General features: G+C 34.8%; 1 protein-coding gene across 6 annotated transcripts in view; it reads left to right on the top strand.

Annotated features, from left to right (window-relative positions):
- The window catches only part of LOC104610170 (vacuolar cation/proton exchanger 5-like), a 35,813-nt gene extending 31,420 nt beyond the window's left edge, over positions 1–4,393 (top strand). For 4 of the 6 annotated variants that reach the window (XM_088902668.1, XM_088902667.1, XM_088902665.1 and 1 more), the window contains 2 exons: positions 279–375; positions 4,109–4,393. In XM_088902668.1, the coding sequence (XP_088758794.1) occupies positions 279–375; positions 4,109–4,131 (120 nt within the window). In that variant the 3' untranslated portion in view covers positions 4,132–4,393. The remainder of the gene's footprint in view (positions 1–278; positions 376–4,108) is intronic. The other 2 variants (XM_088902666.1, XM_088902664.1) reach the window with 1 other exon arrangement.
- Positions 4,394–23,674: the final 19,281 nt, after the last annotated feature.

Here is a 23,674-nt window from a genome sequence, read left to right as displayed (position 1 = left end):
TGATTTGATGGGATCATGCGAATACATATGATTCTAGAAGAATGTTGACAAATCAAAACCCTCTCTTTTGAATTTTGGGATTACCAATTGATTAGTAACCACTTTTATGACACTGGTTGATTGTTTATAAGTTTCTCAAATTTCATGCCTCTCTAGCATCATAGTCGAACCCTGATTTGATATGTAATGTCTAAACATATGCATTTGTATATTCTTTTTCTGAAGATAATGTCTCTTAATTAGATTGATGAATTGGGACTATTGTGTATTATTTACAGGAAGGAACCTCTAACTATTTTAAAGGACTTATGCTCATCCTTTGCTACCTGATAGTTGCAGCAAGTTTCTTTGTACATGTAGATCCTAAATCAATTGGTAAGTTAATTCTACCTTACCACTATAAAAATCAGTGGCCCTGTATATGTTTTATTTATAACATAGGCTTTAGTTAAATTCTATATGTTTGAACACATGTCAATATTGTTATTTTTAAATATTAATTTTTATTCTTGTGTTCTATTATAATATTTTTATACATGAAATTCATAAAATTTATATTTCTTTAATGATTAATTTTGCAAAATTATAAGTGAACGATATTCCTGTTATTCCTTTTTCAGTGACTTCACAATTAAAAAGTATAACTTGAATAATTAACTAATATACATTTCTCCTTGTTTTAAGCGTTTGTTGTAAAAGATTGTTATGAGATTTAGGGGGGTGGTAGGTGTTGTGGGTTGCAATTCTTGAAGGATTGTTTCCTAGCTCCATTTTTAAGTGCTTGATGCCTTCAGAAGTTGGAGATGTAACCATGGAAATGGATTTGGTGGTCATCTGCACATTCAAATGTGATTTTCTTCTACTAGACTGTTGTTAAGGACAAAATGTAAACATGGACCGTTTCAATTCAAAAGGAATGGTGTTAGTCAATCAATGCCCTTTTATGCCAGAATGACCATGAGTTGGGGAACTATCTTCTAAACCATTCTTCAGTTGTTTGGAATTCAATGGTTGGTTCCTCATGTCAGTGGCCAAATGCTGATTTGAGAAAAGGGAGGCAACATTTTGTGGTTGTTGGCTTCTCTGGTGAGATAGATTTTATGGGTTGAAGGGGAAGGCATCTCGAAAGAGGGATTTCCATGATAGGTGGGGAGGAGTCATTTGGTTGGGCTGGCTTAATTAGTTTTTGTTCTATGTTGTTTTAGCCTCTATAAGAATGTATAGAGCTTCCTCTTCTCGTGCGGGGGGGGGGGGGGGGGGGGGTTTGTATATCCTTTTCTTATAAATCTTCATTTACCTTTCAAACAAATAATTAACTAATATAAACACAATAGATGAGGTAAAATTCTTTTATTTTTGTTACTAATTTTTACTACTTATAATTTATATTTTTAGTGGTTAACTTTATTTACTGCAAATAACTTAGTTTTGCATTAGCAATGTGGGTTTGAAAATCTCATAATTCAAGTTACTTGTTATGTGCTTTACCTCTTAATCTAAAAGTTAGCTTATCATCAAAAACCCCCCAAAAAATGTTAGCATCATGTTAATTAGCTATTTGGGTTTAAAATATATACTATGTAATTGGATTAATTATTGCATCCTTAATTTCTAAGTTTATGCTTTTTATTGTTATGAAATGCAAATAAATTTGAAAATTATTACACCCTTTAACTCTATGTGATTTATCTTCATATTCTTAATACTACCTTAACCTCGAAGGTGTATCGATACTTTGACCAATACATGTATTTTTTTAGTTTTTTATTTTTAAATTTTAATTTTGAATATATTATTCTACATTAAAAAGATTTTGTAAAAAAACACCTATAAAAAGATTTATTGGGGCTCAAAGATATGATATGATATGTCTCATATCGATTGTATTGTATCGATATTTCGAACCTCGATCCCACCTCATGGGGTTGGAGGAAGGGGCCAACCCCTCTTTGTACTGTAGTCCATTCATCTACCAAAATAAATAAATAAATAAAACTAAAACTTAACCTCATAACATATGTTATATAAGTGAAGGAATTTAAAATGTGTACAAGGAGTTAAACTCTATCAATCCATAAAAAGGGCTTATTATTTTGATTATGTACTATTTTATTAATTGAGTGATTTTTAGATTTATCCTATTAATACAAATATACAATTACATTCTATAAATTTAGCACATCCCAAAGAATATATAGTTAAAATTTATATATGAACATACTAACTTGTAGTTATTTTAGGGTTTAAAAGATTTCATGTAACATAAACTTAGCCTCAATTATGATTATATTAATTCTCAATATTTTTTTATATACTTGTTTTAAAGCTTTAACTACTTAACAATGCAAATGCAACAAAATTTTAAGTAGTAATTAAAAAGACAGATGCAAACTTTTTAACTCAACTCAGCAACCAACATTCGCACATTCATATGTTGCTCTCCTTCTATTCTTAACTAATGACTCAATCCACAAGTTAACTTCCCTTTGTTTTACAAGAGGAAGAAAAGAAACAATAGAATAATAAATACCTCATACAAAGTACCAGTAGCATTCAACGATGATGGTAAGGTTAATTGTATTTAGGAATTAGTGATTTAGGTTGTGTTTGAAAATGATGCAAATGGAGTGTAAATCCCGGTTCAGGGTAAATTTGCACTCTGATTCACTTTTGCTTGTTTTTGGCAACATTACATTTATGCATTGACAAATGACAAACCAATGCATATTTACATTGATAATAAGATGTAAAAGAAATAAATTTTCATTCAAGTGAGCTTTTGATAAAAAAAAAAAAAAAACATATGCTTTATTGGAATTCGTGTTTGCATCCATTACAGCTAAAAGTTTGTTTGGTAAGAAGGTAAATTTGTCAATGCAAAACTAACCCAACTTTGTAATTTATATGGACCACTTTACACTCTACATATTTGCATCCACACTTAATCGCATTATTTCCAAACGCAGCCTTAGGGCTATACATTAAAAAAACTAGTTGATATGGGCTCCATATTATTAACCTACATATAGAATCTAAACCGCAATAAATATATATAGGATGGCAAACCAAGATTCACTTAGCCCTACCCACAAAGGACAAAGTTTAGATGATTATGATGATATATAGAATTTAAAACATTACATAGGAATTTATAAAAAAGTAACCTAAGCCATACATATTTGGTTAATTAATTATTAGTTAGTTTTAAATGGGTCAAGTTTTGGTATAAATTGGTCCAAGCTTAGTCCAAGCCTAGGTTATCCAAGGGCTTGGTTTGGGCCTAAATTAGAAAATAAATGATATAGTTCTAAGCCCAATCACGCTAAGTCCAATCCATGTAAAATTTCAAGTTGAGTCATTTTGATATGATATCTTCCTAGTCTAAAATATTATTTGAATGGAACTAATAAAGATGTCATAAATTAAACTTAATGAAAATATTGATGGTGAAAAATCATATTTCTCATTCATTTCGTACCACTATTACTTTATGTTTATTTTGTAAATAATATCAAACAATTTGCTACAAAAGGTGTTTTTTGTCCCATTCAAGTGCCCTAGGTATTTCTAATTTCACTATCTTATGCAAGACTACATGAATGGTTTATTTTCCATATTTTACTCTACATTTCTCCAATTATTTTTCTATAACTTATAGAAGGATGAAACAATGTTGTTACTTATACTAGGTTACATTCATCATGTTCTTATAAATCAGTCAAATGAATCAATTACCTATATAATACCTCTTAGGCAAATAATTAATTTAATGATATTTAAACCCCATTGTTACATAGACATTTTAGTTTCCATCTTCCAACTAAAATGAATTTGAATTGGAAAAATCATTTAAATGTAACTTAATGATTTATAAATTTATAAAGCTTACTTGTTATGTATTTAGATTGACATTACTACACATGTGCATAAACATATAATACATATGCACATGATGTAAAATCCATAAACCTTTTTGTGTGGAAAATATCTTTAAGATCTTTTTCTTTCATTGTAAATTATTTTGATAAAATATTTCCTATATGTTTTATACATTATTTTAATGTTAAATAATATATTTTTTGAACTAATAACTTGAATTGTGTTGCAGCAGAGAACTCTCCCAAAACGTAGTACATTAAAAGAAATGGATTCACAAGTTGAAGATCTAAGTCTTGGTCCATTATTTTGTTGTATATGTGTCTACTATTGACTCTTTTCTCTAAATTTTGTTGGTTTTTAGTTTATTTCTTAAGATGTAGCCTATTTGTTTTTTGGTCCTTAAGCTCATTGGTAAATAGAAAAGGGTTAGAAAATATTCTATTTCCATAGGGAGGGAGGAAATGTAAATTTATTGTAGTACAAATTAATGTGAAAGCATGTTTTTACTTTATAATGCCTTTCCTTTCATTTATGTATAGATTATTTAAGAGTATTCCTTTTGAACAAATCAATGTTTTCACACTAAACCATAAAAATTAACACATTTTTAATGTCAATACCTTACATTAATTATTTGGTATTGCAAATGCAAATCTTAGACACCCAGCATTATGAGTTCTTGTTTATCACAGAGATTTAAAAATTTTAAGATGTAAATCAGAAAGAAAGATTGTTGTTTAAATAGTACAATGGCTTAAGGTAATTTAAGAACCAAATACCAAAAAAAAAAAAAATTGGTGATTTAAGAACATTTACGAAATGCCACGCCAATGTCATTCCAAATTATGATTATTTTTTAGTCAAAAATGAAGAAAAAAGTAAGTTTTTGGGATACTTAACTAGTAAGAGAGCAATTAGTAGCATTAATCGGGTAAACATGGAAAGAGACTTTTAAGCATCACTTATTTGATTAGTTTTTTTTTTTTGAGAGAGAGAATTTTATTGAAATTTAATTAATAAAGAGTTGATTGCTTTTGAATATAAAAGAAAGAAAAGGGATAAATACAAGGGGTAGCGTGACCCTATACATTCAAGAGGGCTATATTTAAGGCTGTGTTTGGTACTTTGTATAGGTTTCCCTACTTTTTCCTTCAAACCAAACATAGCCTAAAGGGTCTTCACAACTGATAGACCTATGAAGGACCAAATTATGGCTAAATATTTAAAGGTGCCGATTCACTTAGTTGGTAGGGTCTTTGGTTGGTTGAAGAGACTTGGGATTGAATCTCACTTTCATGGTGGAGGGTTATGCGTTTGGGGATGGGCTATTCCCATTGTGTATCCTAATAGAATAAGAAAGAAAAGGATGGTTTTAAATATTTAAATACTTAATAATATATATATATACTATTTCTAGCCTTGAATCACCTAATCAAATGAAGCTTCTAATTTTATGGGGAATCACTCTTGCCTTATAGATAGTCAACCCCCAACTTTAAGTATCCTTTCTATCTGAATTCTTCAATGTGCAACGTGAGTTGTATAATGCTTTATTATGAATAAAATGATAGTTTATATATTGGCTACTTGTATCATTGAATATGTTTCCATGAAAAAAAAACCCTTATTCTATAAATATAGGATTATGATCTGAGACGCCTTCTTCAGTATACAAACCAAACATAGGCATTCTATTTTGAAAAGATTGACATACTTGTGCTGTCCAAAAGGGACAAAGAGTGTCTCCATTGCCAGGATTAGATCCTAGGTACAAGGTATGGGTGTTTAAGAAACACTAAACTGGACAATTTCTAGATAAACCTTGGACATTGTGATTGGTAGGTGTGAGCTCTAGGAAGCTCATGGTCAGCTCATAGGAGTCACCACCCATCTTTTAGAGGAAATTGACCCTCATTTCAGTTTTGAAATTTTGATTTACTTTCAAAATAGTGAATATACTTTTCCATGGGAAAAGCACTCATAAAAGAGATTTTGGGATTCAAATGGATTAGGAAAGGGAAGGTATTAAGCACCCCTCTCTCCAAGTTGCTGAACCAATAAAATTATTTCATAGAGTTTTGAAATCTTATGAAAAATGCTTCCAACTTCTCCTAAAACTGGTTTGACGAGACATTATTGGGCCTTAGGTACTAATTTCCCTAAGACTCTTGCTTCTCTACCTCTTTATCCTAGTCTAGACGAAGCTAAGAATGTAAGTTCCCAAAGCTTTATAACATTAAGCAACCCAAAACTAAACTAAAACAGGAATTACAAACTTGAGCTAAACAATAAAGTGAGAGGCTTATCTCTCATGTGTAACCTTGGTAAGGATTTTTCAACAGCTGAAATGGGTTGAAATGATGTTTGAGTGAGCTTTTAATCTGGAGGGTGCTTCTAGTTTGCCATTAATGTCAAGAAAAATCTAAAACTATTAAAGTTTGAAGAGTTTTTACAAATCTCCGATCTAAAACACAATGGGCGGATTTGAAGTTTAAGGATCAAATACTTAAAGATTATTGGCAAATGGGATTTTTATAAAGGCTATGAATGCTTTTAGGGACTCTCCTCCTTCCCCCTAGGCTCGAGTTTGGTATTTAATTTATAGAAAAATGAAGGAAAAACATGTTTAAAACTTATTAACTTTTGTGCATCCAATGAGAGTCTAAGGTGTGTTTGTCATTGTAGTCTCGTATTTGGGACTCCCTATGGCATAAAATATAAATTTAACTCACCAATAAATGTTATATTGCCTTTTCTTAACTTTAAGTGGGGGTATTTTTGGGTTTTTAGGTTTTTTAAGTCTATTAGAGTCAATTTTATTTGTCCATGTGTTTTAATATGTCAAGCATAGGGTTGACGTCTACCCCCACCCTCTTGAAGTCTCATGTTAGGATAGATGAAGAGGCAATTTAATCTAGTGCATCAAAATAATTTTTTTTAGTTTAATGGCCAAACGGGTGAATTAGGTCTTGAATTTTGACATACAATGGTTTTTTGGGTCTTTAAGCATGGTGGTTAGGTCTGATTGTTCAATTGATGTTTGGATGATGGAAATCTAAGGATGGTATACTTTAATTAACAAGATTTACTAAAACAAAATCTTAGTTTGATGGTGGGTCAAACAGGAGAATTTTGGTATGAAATTTGGTGGATAGGCATTTTGGGGCAGCCTTAATATGATGGAAGAGATGAATGATGAACATACAATTTATCTATAATTTATGAGGTCTTTATATGGATTATTATGCCAGTTTTATTTAATTTTGCTCTAATTTAGCTTAATGCTAAGAAAAGATTTCAGGGATAATTAATCCAAGAAAAAGAAGGCAAAAGGTAAAAAAAGAAGGTCCAAAAAGACCAAATTCAGCCCAGCCCGATTATGGAAGCAAGAGAGCACACTTCGGTCCAAGAAGTACAAGTTGATTCCTTGAGAAAACCCAAAAAAAAGAAAGCCTAGCAAAGAGTGAAATTCAGCCCAGTAGAGAAAGCCCATTCTTAGCCCAAAGAGCTAGGGGCGGCAACCCTTAGAAGGCTTTCAAGAGAGAACTCTAAAAAGTTCAAGAAGGGAGTATAATACACCCCATTCTAGAGGCTTCAAGAAGGGGCAAGAGCCCCCTTGAAAATCTATATAAGGAGGCCTCTAGAAGGGGAGAGAGGTGTTCAATTTCTTGAGATCAAGGCTCTCCCACTCCGAGAGGTTTAAACACCTTAAAGAGAAGAGAAGAGAAGAAAGGCTAGGCGCAAGGAGGAGAAGAAGAAGGGCTAAAGGAGTTCAAGTCAAGCTAGCAAGAAGAGAAGGTGAGTTCGAAATTTGGGGGTTTTTGATTCAGCGATCTATTGTAATAATTCCATTCTAGTTTCATTTTCCTTTGATTCGAATTCAGCTACCTTGTTGTAATTTTTTTTCTCCTCCCTCTTCCATTCTTTCTTGATGTAATTGAGTTTGTAAAATTTCATATCAGCAATCAATTTCTTTTTGATTCATTCGGATGGGTGTGAATTGTTCTTGAAGTTTCTTGAATAGGGGTTAATTGTAGATCAATTCAGCCAATTAAACTTTCAAAACTCAGATCTGAAATTGCAAGATCTAAATTGCTTGAAAGAGAATTCAGATCTTTAAATTTTCAAATTGACCGAATTGATCTAAGCTTGGAATTCTTAGAGTGCTTGAGAAAGACTCTAGGAATTCAAATCTACTATTTAAGAACTGAATTGGATGCAATGTTAGAGATAACTTGCACAATTCAGTTGGTGATCAATTTAGTTTCACTATTTCTTATACCATAGGCAGTTTAAAAATTGAAAAAGCTTTATGTGACCTGGGAGCTAGCATCAATTTAATGCATATTCTATCTTCAAGAAATTGGGATTGGGGGAACCCCAACCCACTAGAGTGGCATTACAATTGGCTGATAGATCCATTAGACATCCTAGGGGGATCATAGAAGATGTGTTAGTTAAAGTTGACAAATTCATTTTTCCAGTTGATTTCATTGTGTTAGACATGCAAGAAGATGTGGAGGTCCCACTTATCCTAGGGAGACCCTTCCTGGCTACCGGAAAAGTGATGATTGATGTCCAACAAGGACAACTCAGCCTTAGGATACAAGATGAGGAGATAACTTTTAAAATGTTTGATGCTATGAAACTTGCACCCTCTAGTGATGATTCTTGTTATATGATTGATGCCATTGATATGACAATTGATGAATGCTTCCAAGTAAGTAGGATGGTTGATCCTCTTGAACTCTACCTCCAACATGGAGAACTTGAAAAAGAAGAAAATGAAGATATAAACCTCATGATAGCATATTTGAATGATAAGCCTCAATTCAAGGGAAATGGGTTTCTCAAATTAGAGAACTTAGGCAAATTTCCTGGACCATCAGGTAAGCCATCATCCCAAGAACCCCCCACCCTTGAACTGAAGCAATTACCTTCCCATTTAGAGTATGCCTTCCTTAAGGAACCATCAGCTCTCCCCATAATAATTTTCGCATCACTGAATCCATTACAAAAAGAAAAATTATTAAGAGTGCTGCGGGAACACAAAAATTCTATAGCCTGGAAGGTAGAGGATATCAAAGGCATTAATCCATCAATCTGCACTCACAGAATTTTGATAGAAGATGACAGCAAGCCTTCCGTTCAGCCCCAAAGACGCCTGAACCTTAACATGAAAGAAGTGGTAAAGGCTGAAATAATTAAGTTATTTGATGTCGGGATCATTTACCCTATTTCTGACAGTTCTTGGGCAAGCCCCGTGCAAGTCGTGCCCAAGAAAGGGGGTATGACTGTTGTTCCAAATGAGAAAAATGAACTCATCCCGACTAGAACTGTCACCGGATGGCGTGTATGTATTGACTATAGAAAATTAAATGAAGCCACCTGGAAGGACCATTTCCCTCTCCCATTTATGGACCAAATGTTAGAGAGGCTAGCCGGGCATGAGTATTATTGTTTCTTGGATGGATATTCAGGGTATAGCCAGATCCCAATTGCACCAGAAGACTAAGAAAAGAGCACTTTTACTTGCCCATATGGTACCTTTGCATACTGAAGGATGCCCTTTGGGTTATGCAATGCCCCAACAACCTTTCAATGATGTATGATGTCTATATTTTCCGATATGGTTGAAAAATTGATCGAGATCTTTATGGATGATTTTTCAGTTTTCGGCTCTTCATTTGATGCATGCTTGAATAATCTAGAACATGTGCTTAGGAGATGCGAAGAAACACATCTTGTGTTGAATTGGGAAAAGTGCCATTTTATGGTGCAAGAAGGCATAGTGCTTGGACACAAGATTTCTCAAAAAGGTATAGAAGTCGACAAGGCCAAGGTGGAGGCAATTGAAAAATTGCCACCCCCATCATCTGTCCGTTCCGTAAGAAGTTTCTTAGGGCATGTCGGATTCTATAGGAGGTTCATTAAGGATTTCTCAAAAATTGCCAAGCCACTATCTACATTGTTTCAGAAAGAAGTACCTTTTGAATTTTCAACTGAATGCCTTCATGCTTTCAACACCTTGAAAGAAAAGTTGATCCATGCACCTATCATGGTAGCACCAGATTGGACACTCCCATTTGAATTAATGTGTGATGCGAGTGATTCTGTTGTAAGAGTTGTTTTGGGACAAAGAATGAACAAACATTTTCAGCCGATTTACTATGCTAGCAGAACCTTGAATGGACCCCAACTCAATTACACCACCACAGAAAAGGAGCTGCTAGCGGTAATCTTTGCACTTGAAAATTTTCGTTCATATCTGATATTGTCCAAAGTTGTTGAATACACAGATCACTCGACATTAAGGAACTTGCTTACCAAGAAAAATTCAAAACCAAGACTGATCAGGTGGATCCTTCTACTACAAGAATTTGATATCGAGATTAGAGACATGAAGGGTGCTACAAACCTGGCTGTTGATCATCTCTTCCAGTTAGACAAGGTAAGCTCAAAAGAGGAAATAACCAACAACATTCGAGAAGAATTTTCGGATGAACAGTTGTACTCAATTCAGGAATATTCATCTCCTTGGTATGCTGATTTTACAAATTATCTAGCTGCACAAGTCATTCCTCCTAACCTATCATATCAACAAAAGAAGAAATTCCTTTCTGATGTAAAATACTATTTGTGGGAGGAACCCTTTTGTATAAATTGTATGTAGATCAAATCATAAGGAGATGTATCCCTGAGGAGGAGATGGAGTCGGTACTCCAATTTTGCCATGATAAAGAAGCATGTCATTTTGGACCTAGCCGCACCGCAACCAAGGTTTTGCAATCAGGTTTTTATTGGCCTACATTATTCAAGGATGCCTACAAGTATGTGTCCTCATGTGACAAATGTCAAAGGTCGGGAAACATTTCCCGACAGAATGAAATGCCCATTTCCAATATTTTAATCTGCGAAATCTTTGATGTTTGGGGTATAGACTTCACGGGACCCTTCCCGAATTCTTTTGGGAATAAGTACATCCTCGTTGCTGTTGATTATGTATCTAAATGGGTGGAAGCCATGGCTTTGCCCACAAATGACTCAAGGAGGGTGGTACACTTCTTGAAGAAGCTATTCTCCCGATTTAGCACTCTGCGAGCTATAATTAGTGATAGGGGAACTCACTTCTACAATAGCCAATTTGAGCGGTTAATGCAAAAATATGGAATTGCACATAAATTGGCTACCCCTTATCACCCTCAAACTAGTGGCCAAGTGGAGTTGGCTAACAGGGAGCTCAAAAGAATTCTGGAAAAGACTGCAGCATCTGCTAGAAAAGATTGGTCCATTAAGTTAGATGATGCATTATTGGCATACAGAACTGCATATAAGATACCCATTGGCATGTCCCCCTACAGGTTGGTCTTTGGTAAAGCATGCGATTTACCAGTAGAATTAGAGCACAAGGCCCATTGGGCTCTTAAATTCTTGAATTTTGACATTGAGGCCACAGGAGCTGAAAGGAGGCTGCAATTGAATGAGATTGATGAATTCAGACTTGCCACCTATGAAAATGCCAAGGTCTATAAAGAAAGAATTAAAAGATGGCATGATAAGAACTTGCTGAGGCGGGACTTTTATGTTGGGCAGCAGGTATTGTTATATAATTCCCGTCTCCGCCGGTTCCCAGGCAAGCTGAGATCTAGGTGGTCTAGACCCTTCACCATCACTCAGATCTTTCCCCATGGGGCTAAAGAAATCACCCACCCGGTTGAGGGCACATTTAAAGTAAATGGCCAGCACCTGAAACCATATTTAGTGGGCGGTACTGTACCCCCTCCATCCACTGTTTATCTTGACAACCAATGATCTTCTTGTTCATGAACAGGTTAAGGCATCTTTTCTTCATTTTTTTAGGATATTAGTTAGTAAAATAAAGATCTCTTTTTCAAAATTTCAATTCATTTTTAGCAGAAGAGGCTTCCCCCCAAAGTGCCCATTTTATTATCTAGGGAGTCCTCTATTCACCCTTTTCTTTACTTGTTATTGCTTTTGTTGGTTTTATTGTCATTCCCTAACACTAGGAACATTGCGGACAATGTTCATCTTAAGCGTGGGGGAGTGAGCCTGAGGCTAGGGTGTGGGAGTTGAAACCATGCACCTCATTCACCCCAACACACATATGCAAGCAATGACATAACCAAGAAGACTGGTATCCCTCAAGATTCATTGCTATCTATTTGGTGATTTTTAAGGAGGAATTCAATGAGTTGAGGGAGACCGATGTATTTGTTAAGTTCTTATTCTTGTGAATGACCCTATTTAATATATGCATGAGAAAATGGGAGCTAAATATGCCTTTCAGCATGACTAGCCCTAACTACCTTCATATGTATGAAAGCACAGGATTTCATTGTTAATGGTCAAGAGAGCTAATGCACATCTGAAGTGCTAATACATGAGGTTCAATAATTGAGCCCAAATTGACTCCGTTATTTTGAGCTGAATAGTAAAACTAGCAGCTCAAAACATGAGTCTTGTCATCTACCTCAAGCATGTGACCAGTGTGAGATGGAGCATAAGATGCACTCACACCAAAAAAAAAAAAGAGAGAGAAAGAGAGAGAGAAGAAGAAAAGTGTGTGAGATGGAGCATAAAATGCACTCACACCGGAAAGAGAAGAAAAGGGTGAGATGGAGCATAAGATACACTCACCCCTAGAATTAAGTAATTGTGGTGACAACTGAGGTTTAAAGGGACACACTAAAGTTGAACTCTCATTGAGATATAGTTACAGATGTGAAACTTAGTGAAATTTGATTGTTAACCTTGACAATTAAGGAGCTAATTTATATATGGATTAGGAGTGAAGGCTAGACTTTGATGAAATTCATATTCTCCTTTCCCTAGATCTTATACATGTGTTAAAATGGTAATTTATAAAAATAGGAGCTGAACACTTACAAAAATTCCCCAATCACTCAATGCATTTCATTCTTAAAAAAGTTTACCAGGTAAATGATGAGAATAGAAGGGGGGAATGTTCAGTTTATGGCTGATGTCTTTGCTTGAGAACAAGCAAAAGCTTAAGTGTGGGGGTATTTGATGAACATACAATTTATCTATAATTTATGAGGTCTTTGCATGAATTATTATGCCGGTTTTATTTAATTTTGCCTTAATTTAGCTTAATGCTAAGAAAAGATTTTAGGGGTAATTAATCCAAGAAAAATAAGGCAAAAGGTAAGAAAAAAAGGTCCCAAAAGACCAAATTCAGCCCAGCCCGATTATGAAAGCAAGATAGCACACTTCGGCCCAAGAAGTACAAGTTGATTCCTTGAGAAAACCTAAGAAAAGAAAGCTTAGCAAAGAGTAAAATTCGGCCTAGCAGAGAAGGCCCATTCTCAGCCCAAAAGTGCAGCCCAAATAGCAGCCCAAAGAGCTAGGGGTGACAACCCTTAGAAGGCTTTCAAGAGAGAACTCTAAAAAGTTCAAGAAGGGAGTGTAATACACCTCATTCTAGAGGCTTCAAGAATGGGCAAGAGCCCCCTTGAAAATCTATATAAGGAGACCTCTAGAAGGGGGGAGAGGTGTTCAATTGCTTGAGATCAAAGCTCTCCCACTCCTAGAGGTTCGAACACCTTGAAGAGAAGAGAAGAGAAAAAGGGCTAGGCACAAGGAGGAGAAGAAGAAGGGCTGAAGGAGTTCAAGTCAAGCTAGCAAGAAGAGAAGGTGAGTTCAAAATTTGGGGGTTTTTTATTCAGATATCTATTGTAATAATTTCATTCTAGTTTCATTTTCCTTTGATTCGAATTCAGCTTCCTTGTTGTAATTTTTTTTCTCCTCCCTCTTCCATTCTTTTATTCGAATGGGTGTGAATTGTTCTTGAAGTTTCTTGAATACGGGTTAATTATAGATCAATTCAGCCAATTAAACTTTCAAAACTCATATCTGAATTCTCATACCTAAGATTGCAAGATCTAAATTGCTTGAAAGAGAATTCAGATCTTTAAATTTTTAGATTGGCCAAATTGATCTAAGCTTGGAATTCTTAGAGTGCTTGAGAAAGACTCTAGGAATTCAGATCTACTATTCAAGAATTGAATTGGATGCAATGTTAGAGATAACTTGCACAATTCAGTTGGTGATCAATTTATATTTGAATTGATACCTTAGAAGTGTTTGAAGAAATGCATGCATGGGATTAGATCCTTGATAGAGATATGGGGATCATAACTCATGCATAGGATGAACATGCACTTGAAGGAGGTTGTTCATGACCTTGGGGTTTCACCAAACCAAGTCTCAATCACAATCTATTCGAATGATTCAATTTGATTGATTGCTGAATTCTGAGATTAACTTTAACTGCTTACTCTTCTTACCTGAATTGAAGGCAATTGGGGCAATAATTTAGATGGATTTTAGTTTAGGATTTTTAGCTTTTGAATAAAGTTTTGATTTGTTGTTGATCAGATAAGAAGTGACCAATTTAGTATTGGTAATTGTTTCCTAAATCCTTGTGGGAACGATACTTCACTCACTACTTTATTACTTGAACGGCTAGTGCACTTGCTAATGCCATGATGATCCGGTCGATGAATCTATGATCAGAGATGTAACTTGAAAAATTTGGTTCAAATCAAGGTTTTAGCTTATGGTTTATTAACCAATAAGGAGGCTTAAAATGGAATGTTGCTTCTTTAACGGTTAAATGGAGAATTAAGTCATGAAATTTGGCGTACTGAAGTTTCTGGGCCTCTAAAGATTATGGTGAGGTCTAATTGGTTAAACAAAGCTTGGATAATGGAAATCTATGGCTAAAAATCTCTAACTAATAAATTTGCTAAAATAGAATCTTGGCTCAATGATAGGTTAAATGAGGAATTTTGGGATGAAATTTGGTAGGTAGGCATTTCTAGACGTCTTGAATTTGATGGAATAGACGAATATGTGATTAGAGATGTGGATTAAAAGATTTGGTTCAGATTAAGGTTTTAGCATATGGTTCATCAATCAATGAGAAGGCTTGAAATGAAATCTTGCTTATTTTGGAAGGAAAATGAGGAATTTAAGGTTGAAATTGAATGAGTGGATTATTTTGAGGATGTTGGACTTAATGAGAGGTGCTTGGTTGTTTGGGTTATGATATCTTATGCGCTTTAATAATAAATATTAAATTGAAATATTTGTTGATCAGGCAATTAAACAAGGGGATTTTAAATTGAAATTTAACGTATGGCATGGATATGAGGAGTCGAGTCAAGTGTAAAGTTCAAATCTGATAAAGAATTTATTGATCTTAGTTGTCTAGCTCTATTCATCCAAGGTCGCCAAAATAGAATCTTGGAATATTTTAGGTTGATCATTGAAGATTTGAGGTGGGATTTGGGAATTAATCGTATCTTAGTATCCTTGAAGCAATGAATGTGTCGGATTTGATTTTGTGGAGTCAAGGTTTGAACATTGCATAGATTGGGACCATTAAAGAGGAAGTTGATGTGATGAACAGTGGATCTTTAGAGTTTAGTGATGAAATTTAATGTGTAGATAAGATATAGCTTCCTAAGTCTAGGAGTCATGTCTAATCGGGGTGCTAAATCCTATGTAGTGTTAGATGTTGATCTCAATGTCCTCATCAATCAGAGGCTAATTTTATTAGTAAGGTTATTAATGTGTGGATTGCGTCAAAAGGAGGAAATTTTGGGTTTCAACAAGTTTTAGTTTGATCTAGTTATACTTTTAAGCTTTAGGGTCTGTTAAAGAAGTAAGGTGAAGGAATCGAGCAAAAATTGGGTATTGACAGTGGGGAATCTAAGTTCTTGCATATAGACCTGAGATTGGCACTTAATTAACTAGATTTTGAAATTATTTACTTTTGACATGCCAACTAGTGAGATCCTTTTAAAGTCAATACTTGGGTGTGTTGGAACAATAATGAAAGGATCTAAGGGGTGGATGAATCTATTCCTTTATTAGACAAAGAGAACATCCTAGTAGTTGTTCTTTATCATGAGAAGCAAGAGACTAGAATTAATGGTTTCAAATGTTGTTTGAAAGAATTATGTAAAATATAATTTATTTTGAAAATTCATGTTTCTTTGTTTTCAAGGGATTCCCATCTTAAAAGAGGACATGTCACTGTGACTACGTTTATGGAACAAGTCCTTCCATATTGCAGTGATGGAAATTATGAATAGAGAGTATACTATGAGTATATATTCATTCCTAATAACTTGGTGGATACATTCAAATGTAGAACAATTGATATGAGCTTTGTGGATGGAAAAAAATTAGATGAATATTAGAATTATTAATGGACTTAAATAAAGTCCACACAACTAGGACCAGATGCATTATCCATGTGGCAAATCGATTTCTAGTGGGTCCCATATAACTTTCTTTCTTTCTTTGCAAAATAAAGAAGTAGCATCATATTACTACTTTAGAAAGATAACTATACAGTAGGAGTTAAGTCGATTCCAATGTAGCTATATCACCCACTCGTTCAGTTTATCACCACCATTTAGAAGATTTACAAGCTTCATGGAGTCATTATTGACTTTAATACCTTCATTTCTGCATTGTAGCTGGAATCAACCCAACAAGCTTTTCCTTCAGCAATTGTTTCTCCTGTGATGCATTAGATGATGAATGCTCGTCCTTCATGACCTGTATTGGGTTCAAAAGAGACATCAGTTAATTTCTAAAGTATTAAAAGGCAAAGATGATGCATGTTCGTGTTGGTGTGTCTCTTTGTGGAGTGTCTTGGATTCGAGACTTGAATTTGTGTAATGTGTTACCTGTTCCAGAATTGACATGGGAAATAATGATATGTGCTCAAAAACTTGTTTATTCCTCACTTTCTAGATAACATAAAGTAAAAACACAGCCTTTTCCAAACAAGAAAAGGTATGTATCTTCGTCTTGTGGCCTTCAAAGAATTTAACCAGCCAGTAAGTATTGTGTGAAGAGGCTTCAAGGTGACCCTATCAAGGTCAAAACCTACTTGGTCCTAGCACCAGATTCATCGAGAAAACATACAAGAATAAGTGATTGTCAGTCTCCATCTCAGAATAACAAAATCGACATTTTTTATCTTCTTATGAGATCCAAGCTATGCATTTATCCTTCATAAGGATGCCTCCCCATAGAAGCTTTTATGCAAATAGTTGAAATTTGGGTGGAATACTAGTTTTCCTTAAAAGTTTCTAGTCAAAGTTTGAGTTTGAAGATGTTGGGGAGGTCTTTGTTAGAGAATATTAACCTATTCGAGGACCTCACCTAACAGGTTAAACTTTTAGGTTGAATGGTTCTTTGAGATAGTATCAGAGCGATTTTGACCAAGTGGCCTAGTGTTTGATCCTCGATTCTCCATTATAATTAAATAAGTTTCAGCACATGGTATGGATGGGCTTGTGCTTGTTCACGTTTTAAGCCCAATGGACTTTCGTGTGGTGAGGCGTGTTAGAGAATATTAACCTATTTGAGGACCTCACCTAACAGCTTAAGCTTTTAGGTTGAATGGTTCTTTGAGAGTCTTGATCAGCTATTTTTAAATTGAGGAAACTTTTAACTGGCCTCTCAGTGATAGTCTCCAAATTAATTGATTAGAGTCAAGCTCTGGATTGATTACTGGTTCAAACAGTTGTTGTAACTTTTGGAGGTTCCAAGAGTCATCACTAGTCAGGAGGTCAACCACCAATAAGGTTTGAAGGCTAGCTGAGGGGTTTAACTTGGGTGAGTCTCCCTAGATGGTTGGCATCCATGGATTGTGGGGAGCTTGTAGTGATGTTCCATATTTCATTAGCCATAACACATTTGGTTTTAGCTCTTGTAGAAGCCCATGCACCTAGCTATCTTCACCATAAGGAACTGTTATAGCCTTTTCTAGCTCCAAATACACTGGTTCTAGCAATGTATTTAGCTTGAATCGTTGAAACCCATGATGAACTCTTGCATGTAAACGGTCTCCAAATCTATTTGTTGAATACTGCTTTATTCATTTGGGTTCCATATCTGAATCCTAGTCCCCCTCATGTCCTTTGACAAGCATAACTTAGACCATCCAGTCGAGTACCTTGAGCCACTATTCTTGTCATGCCACCAATAGTCTCTTACAAGTTTCTCCATCTTTTTATGTGTTTGGGATGATGAAATTGTGGTTAACATTGGATACATTGGAATTAATTAAAGAGATGACTTTATTGGGATGGATTCACACACTTGAGAAAGGAGTTTAGAAATCCATGAGTTGATACATGAGCTTACTTTTTTCAACTAAGGGTTGGTGGGACGTGTTGACTACATCTTTGAGCCCAACCTAGACACTAAATATTTAAAACCTGATAGAGGATTTTTATTACAAAGAACATTAGACAAAAACTTCCTAGTGATGGTGAGGAACATTCCTAATGAACATCACTAAAGACCTTCCATAGTTTATTTCTTGGCCTGACAGAAGTTCAAACCAAGGTTTTTAAAACCAACCTGGAGAACGAACCGGTTAGGGGATCGGTTCCCGGGTCAAATGGTTTAGCCCATTCTGACAAAAAATTAAAAATTAAAAAAAAATAAAAATGGACAAAACAGCTGAAGGGTTCAAACGATTCAACCGCTCGGGTCAGCGGTTTGTTGACCAAATCAATGTTTTTTTTGCAAATATCCAGTTTTGAGAAAAAACAGAACCGCTCACCTAGCCGGTTCCCGGTTTTCCCAGTGAGAGTATGTGCTACTCTATTACCTGTACGTGGTACAAAGATATTGACAACTTAAAATTTTTTGCAAAAAGTTCCTGCAATCAGCGATAATTGTAATCAACCTTTTGAGCATCTCCTTCAAGCCAAATATAGTTCAGGTTCAGATCCGAAGCAAACTGCATGCAGTCCTACTCTACAAGCATGTGCTTCTGTGACCTTAGGATTTGAAGGCTTTGTTCTTACAGCTCTTGCACAAACCAAATCGCCTTTGTGATTTCTCAAAACAATGTCCAAGCCAGAACTATTTGGACCTTGGCCACCATCTACATTATTTTATTTTGATAAATGTATGCAACACCGTCTACATTTATTGTGATTCCTCTTGACAATCTTTCATACTTCTAAAATGCATGTAACACTCTCTCATGTATCACAATGCAAATGAAAATTAAAGTAAACGAAAACAACTAAATCAATTCATTGGCTAATGATGCTAACTAACTAAAACCAAAATAAACAACATCAAATTCTCTATTAACTACCCTGCAATAAAAGAATATTTCAAATTGAGGGTTAGGATCAATTCTGGCCCTGGGTCATAAAACAGAGGGGTGAAAGGTGTTGGGTTTAGGCAATTTTGGTATCATTGAATTCAGAATTTCAAGCTCTACATGTCTATTGGTTTCATTGGGTTAATTTGGTGGTTCAAAGCAAAAATTCTTAAAATACCCCTAGCTTGACTAAGAGATTAGTTGAAGCTTGAAGATTAAAGTGCTATAGAGAGATTTAAGGGTGCAAAAATGGGGTGCCTACAACACTATTTATTGATTAATTTAAGCATGGAATCAAGAATTGGAATGGCCCGTTTTGATTCCTGCCATTTGGTTGAGTGCCATTCTAAGCAGAATGGGATTACCCATATAGGGGAATGGCCATTCCCGACCACTCTCCTTCTCGTTCATCATCTTCTTCTTCTTCTTCCTAATCAACCACTCCTATTCTTTCCATCGCCGCCAACCCCATCTTTTACAAGGTAAGATCACCACCAACCACTCTCCTCCTCCTTCTAATTCAATTGCCCCTCTTCTTTCCACTACCACCAACCCCATCTCTAGTGAGGTAATTAAGACCACTGCCAACCATTCTTCTTCTTCTTCTTCTTCGCCCCTCTTCTTGTTACCACCTTTCCCCTCTAAAGATGTTTATATTTTTTTTTATGATCTATAACTATGAAAAGTTATTTTTATTTGATTGTTGTTTTTTGAAGTTCTTTTAATAGGGGCAAAATTGGATATTCTGGTTGATTTTGATTATGACTTCTACTTGAATCAAACAACAACAATTGGAATCTGATTCCTATTCTGAACTGAATCAAATAGGCGTCAAGAATAGGTGATTCTGATTCCATCCTTTCTTATGAACCAAATGGACCCTTATTGTATTTTCATTATAAATTTATTTTCAATAATTATGTGTTTCCCTATAAATTTTCAATAATTATTGGAGATTAAACCATTGTTATTTATTAGGGATTAGACTATTAATTTAGCTAAAATTAATTAATATTTTCGTATTATAAAAAATTATTAAAAGTAGTATACAAAATATAAATTATTATAAATTATTTAAAAATTAAAATATAAACAAAATTGTCTACTCTTGTGTGTTTTTATTGTTGCACTTTCACTTAATAAAGCCCGTATATCACACAAGTCCCTGGTAGTTATTTCTAAAAGGATGACTTAGTAAAGGAACTTGTGAAGTTAATATCCATATATAGCAATTAACAATCCATAGTGGTTAACTAGGGAGAATAATAAATCAGCATAAGTTTAACATACATAAGGGCTGGTTTCATCAGAAGTAATGTCAACCCCTTTGGTAGTCAAAATCAGGCAAAAAGTAGCAGGAGATTGACCTTATTAACAGTCAAAACCCAATTGTATAGTAATCCATGAGAAAATGATCAACAACTATGTTGGCATGAAGTACAGAGTACTAATTCTTCAAGCAATGCAATTTTCTGGTGGTGAGTTCGGCTTCAGTCAGGGGAAAGCCCGTTCCAACAACCTTTACAGCCTTGTATTGTAAATATTTCTGTAGTTATGTGATTTATTTTATGGACGATATTCCCAATGCAAGGTTGCAAGGGGCTGCTCAAAGGGTACGAGCACCGACCTGCCCTGATAGAAGCCGAACTTTTTTCTGGTGTAATAGCCAGCTATTTTGGACTAGCGTTTTATTAGTTATACAATCTTTTTGTTATATATTGTTTATATTTTGGTATGGTCAATTGCAAACTTCTACTGCTTATATATCATCAACACCCGTCTAATCTTGACTGAATATTCTTGTGGCATGAGATGAATTGGGATTAACAATGAACAATGGTATTTGTTCTTTAAGAAAACCAAAGTATTGCTCTTGATGACCTTGAGTTTACTATGACTCCAATGTCATTAAACTTTTCTGTTTACTGCATGGTTTTAAAAAATGACCCGGAAGCGAAACCATTCTGGCCACCAGTTTTCGGGTTGATGATTCGACCGTCCGGTTCGAATGGACGGTCTATTCTAAGAAAAAAATAAAAAATAATTAAAAATAAAAAACAACGAAAAACCGTTAAACAGGTTGATAGGTCAACGGTTTGACTGCCTAGGTCAACGGGTCATTGACTGATTTAATGGTTTTTTGCCAAGAACCAGGTTTGGGGTAAAATGGAACCGGTTGCCTAAATGGTTCCCGGGCCAAATGGTCCAATTGTCTGGGTCAACGACGATTCGAAAACCATGGTTTATTGTTCAAAAAAAAAACACTAGATATGAATTAATATTTAGATTCCAATATACACACCAACCTTTTTTTTTAGTTTCTCCATACACCAACTCTCATTGACAGATGTACATTAGATGGCTTGGTAATTTGGCAAAAAAGTATAATGGATTTTTAGGTTCTTGGTTAGAAAAGCTAGAGCTAATGCTGATTTCCTGAATGCCTTGTTCAATAGAGCTATCTATTGAGCACAATCAAAGAGGAGATATTCTATACTTTAGAGATCAAAAAGCATATGAAACACAACCACAAAGCATATAAAAATAAAGAAACCCAAAAGCTAGTGGCTGAAATTGTGATCTTGTTCTTTCAACAGTGGAGAAAACAGTAGTAAAGGTGTAAAATGGGTTGTGCCGCCCTCCCCTGGGATAACTTGGGGGATTAGCCCGGGATGGCCCACAACCTAAGCCCGTCTGGGCCTATGTCGAGCCGTGGATTGAGCTGGTCTGTAGGCCAAGCCTTGGGCCAGGCCAGGCCATGGACTGGACCAAAGCCATTTATTTAAAAAAAATTGAAAAAAAAAACTTAGAATTTTAATTTTATATGAATTTTGATGTATACAATTGCTTATATATACAATAATTAAGTAAATTAGTATAATAAAATTGAAAACAATTGTTTATTTTATTAATATATTATATACTATATATTATTATATAATTATAATTTATATAATATATTATAATTATATATAAATATATATAAATAATAGGGTAAAATACAAAAACCTCCCCTATACATTTTAGAAAATATACAACTACCTCCCTTCCTAGACAAAAAAGCCTACCTAATGTATTTGTTTTTTCAAAATGCCTATTTTACCCGTATATATTAAAATATCCTCCAAAACACTATTCATTTTCTTAAGGGAAATTGTCTAAAACTCTGCCATGAGTTTTCAACATTTCTCTTAAACTCACCACAACTTTTCAAAATGTCATCAACTCACCATATCACTAACTTGATGTTAAATAAACTAACGAGTGTTAATATATTACCATTTTAATCTTCATAGAAAATATAAAATATATACAAAATAAATTAACGGGTGTTAATATATTACCATTTTAATATTTAGACATGAAAAAAAGAAAAAATTCAAAAAAAAAATTCAAATATAAAATACTTAAAAACATAGAAATTACAAAAAATATAAAAAATATAGAAATTGCAAACAAAATAAAAAAATTGTTTTCAAATTATAGGAACTATAGAAATTGAAAAACAAAATCTGAAAGTAAAAATTGTAGAAAACACCAAAAATTTATAGATTGTAGAAAACAGAAAAATATAAAAAAAAAACATTGGAAATTATAACAAAACATTAAAAATGCAAAGAAAACAAGAAAATTGAAAACTGAAAAAGACCATTTTTTCTCTAACTCACCATTCAAGGGTAATTTGGTCATGAAAATTGTTATTTATGCTGACATGGACACCTCTGTTAAGAAGCATTAACGGTGCACTAACAAAAAGTGAGTTTTGGAAAATAAAAACTTAATGGCATGGTGAATTTTAGACATTTTGAAAAGTTGTGATTTTAAGAGAAATGTTGAAAAATCATGGTGAGTTTTAGACAATTTCCCTTTTCTTAAGAACTAGAGTCACCAACCTTCTCATCCATTTGGGAAGGTCAATCCATGACACATCACTCCTGGAGTAGCGGAAGTAGGGGAATCATCCCACGAGATTGCAGCCTCTCCATGGGTTGGTCAGTGGGGGCCTCACCGCCAAACTACAAGCTCTCCGTAGGATGGCTACTAGCCAGTTGGCCTTACGTCTACCTTGCTTTGTCTCCACTCCAACAATTAAACAGAGTGAGAAGTAGGACCGTCATCACTCGTAGGTCGCAACAGAAGAAAAGGGCGGGAAAAGATCACTACAAGGAAGGCCATTGCCCATTGGAGTTAAATATATATTCCAATCTAATGGCGTGAGAGTGTGTGGTTCCTCCTCTCACGAAAAAGGAAGGCGGCTTCTTGCCTTACAAAAAAAGGAGCCATGCTCAAAACCTTCACGAAAAAGGAGAGTGTGTGGCTCCTCCCAATTAGACTTGTTCATGGGCAGAGTAGCCCGACGGGCTTGAACACACATTTGAGCCCGCAGGCTTGACCTCGGGCCTAAAAGCTCGAGCCCGACTATGTTGCGGGCCGAGCTCGGGATTTGTCAAAAAAGACTAACCCGACCCGACTTATAGGTTAAACCAAAAATCCTAGCCCTAAATATCCTAACCCCTCTCTTCTCAATAATCTCTTTCTCTTAGTCTTAGCCGCCAAACCTCAATTCTCTCTTCTCAGTTTTCACAGTCACAACCTCTCACT

The sequence above is a fragment of the Nelumbo nucifera genome, chromosome 4 (genome assembly GCF_055504915.1).
Source record: "Nelumbo nucifera cultivar China Antique chromosome 4, China Antique-T2T, whole genome shotgun sequence".
Taxonomy (NCBI): domain Eukaryota; kingdom Viridiplantae; phylum Streptophyta; class Magnoliopsida; order Proteales; family Nelumbonaceae; genus Nelumbo; species Nelumbo nucifera.
This window is presented reverse-complemented; position numbering and strand designations above follow the sequence as displayed.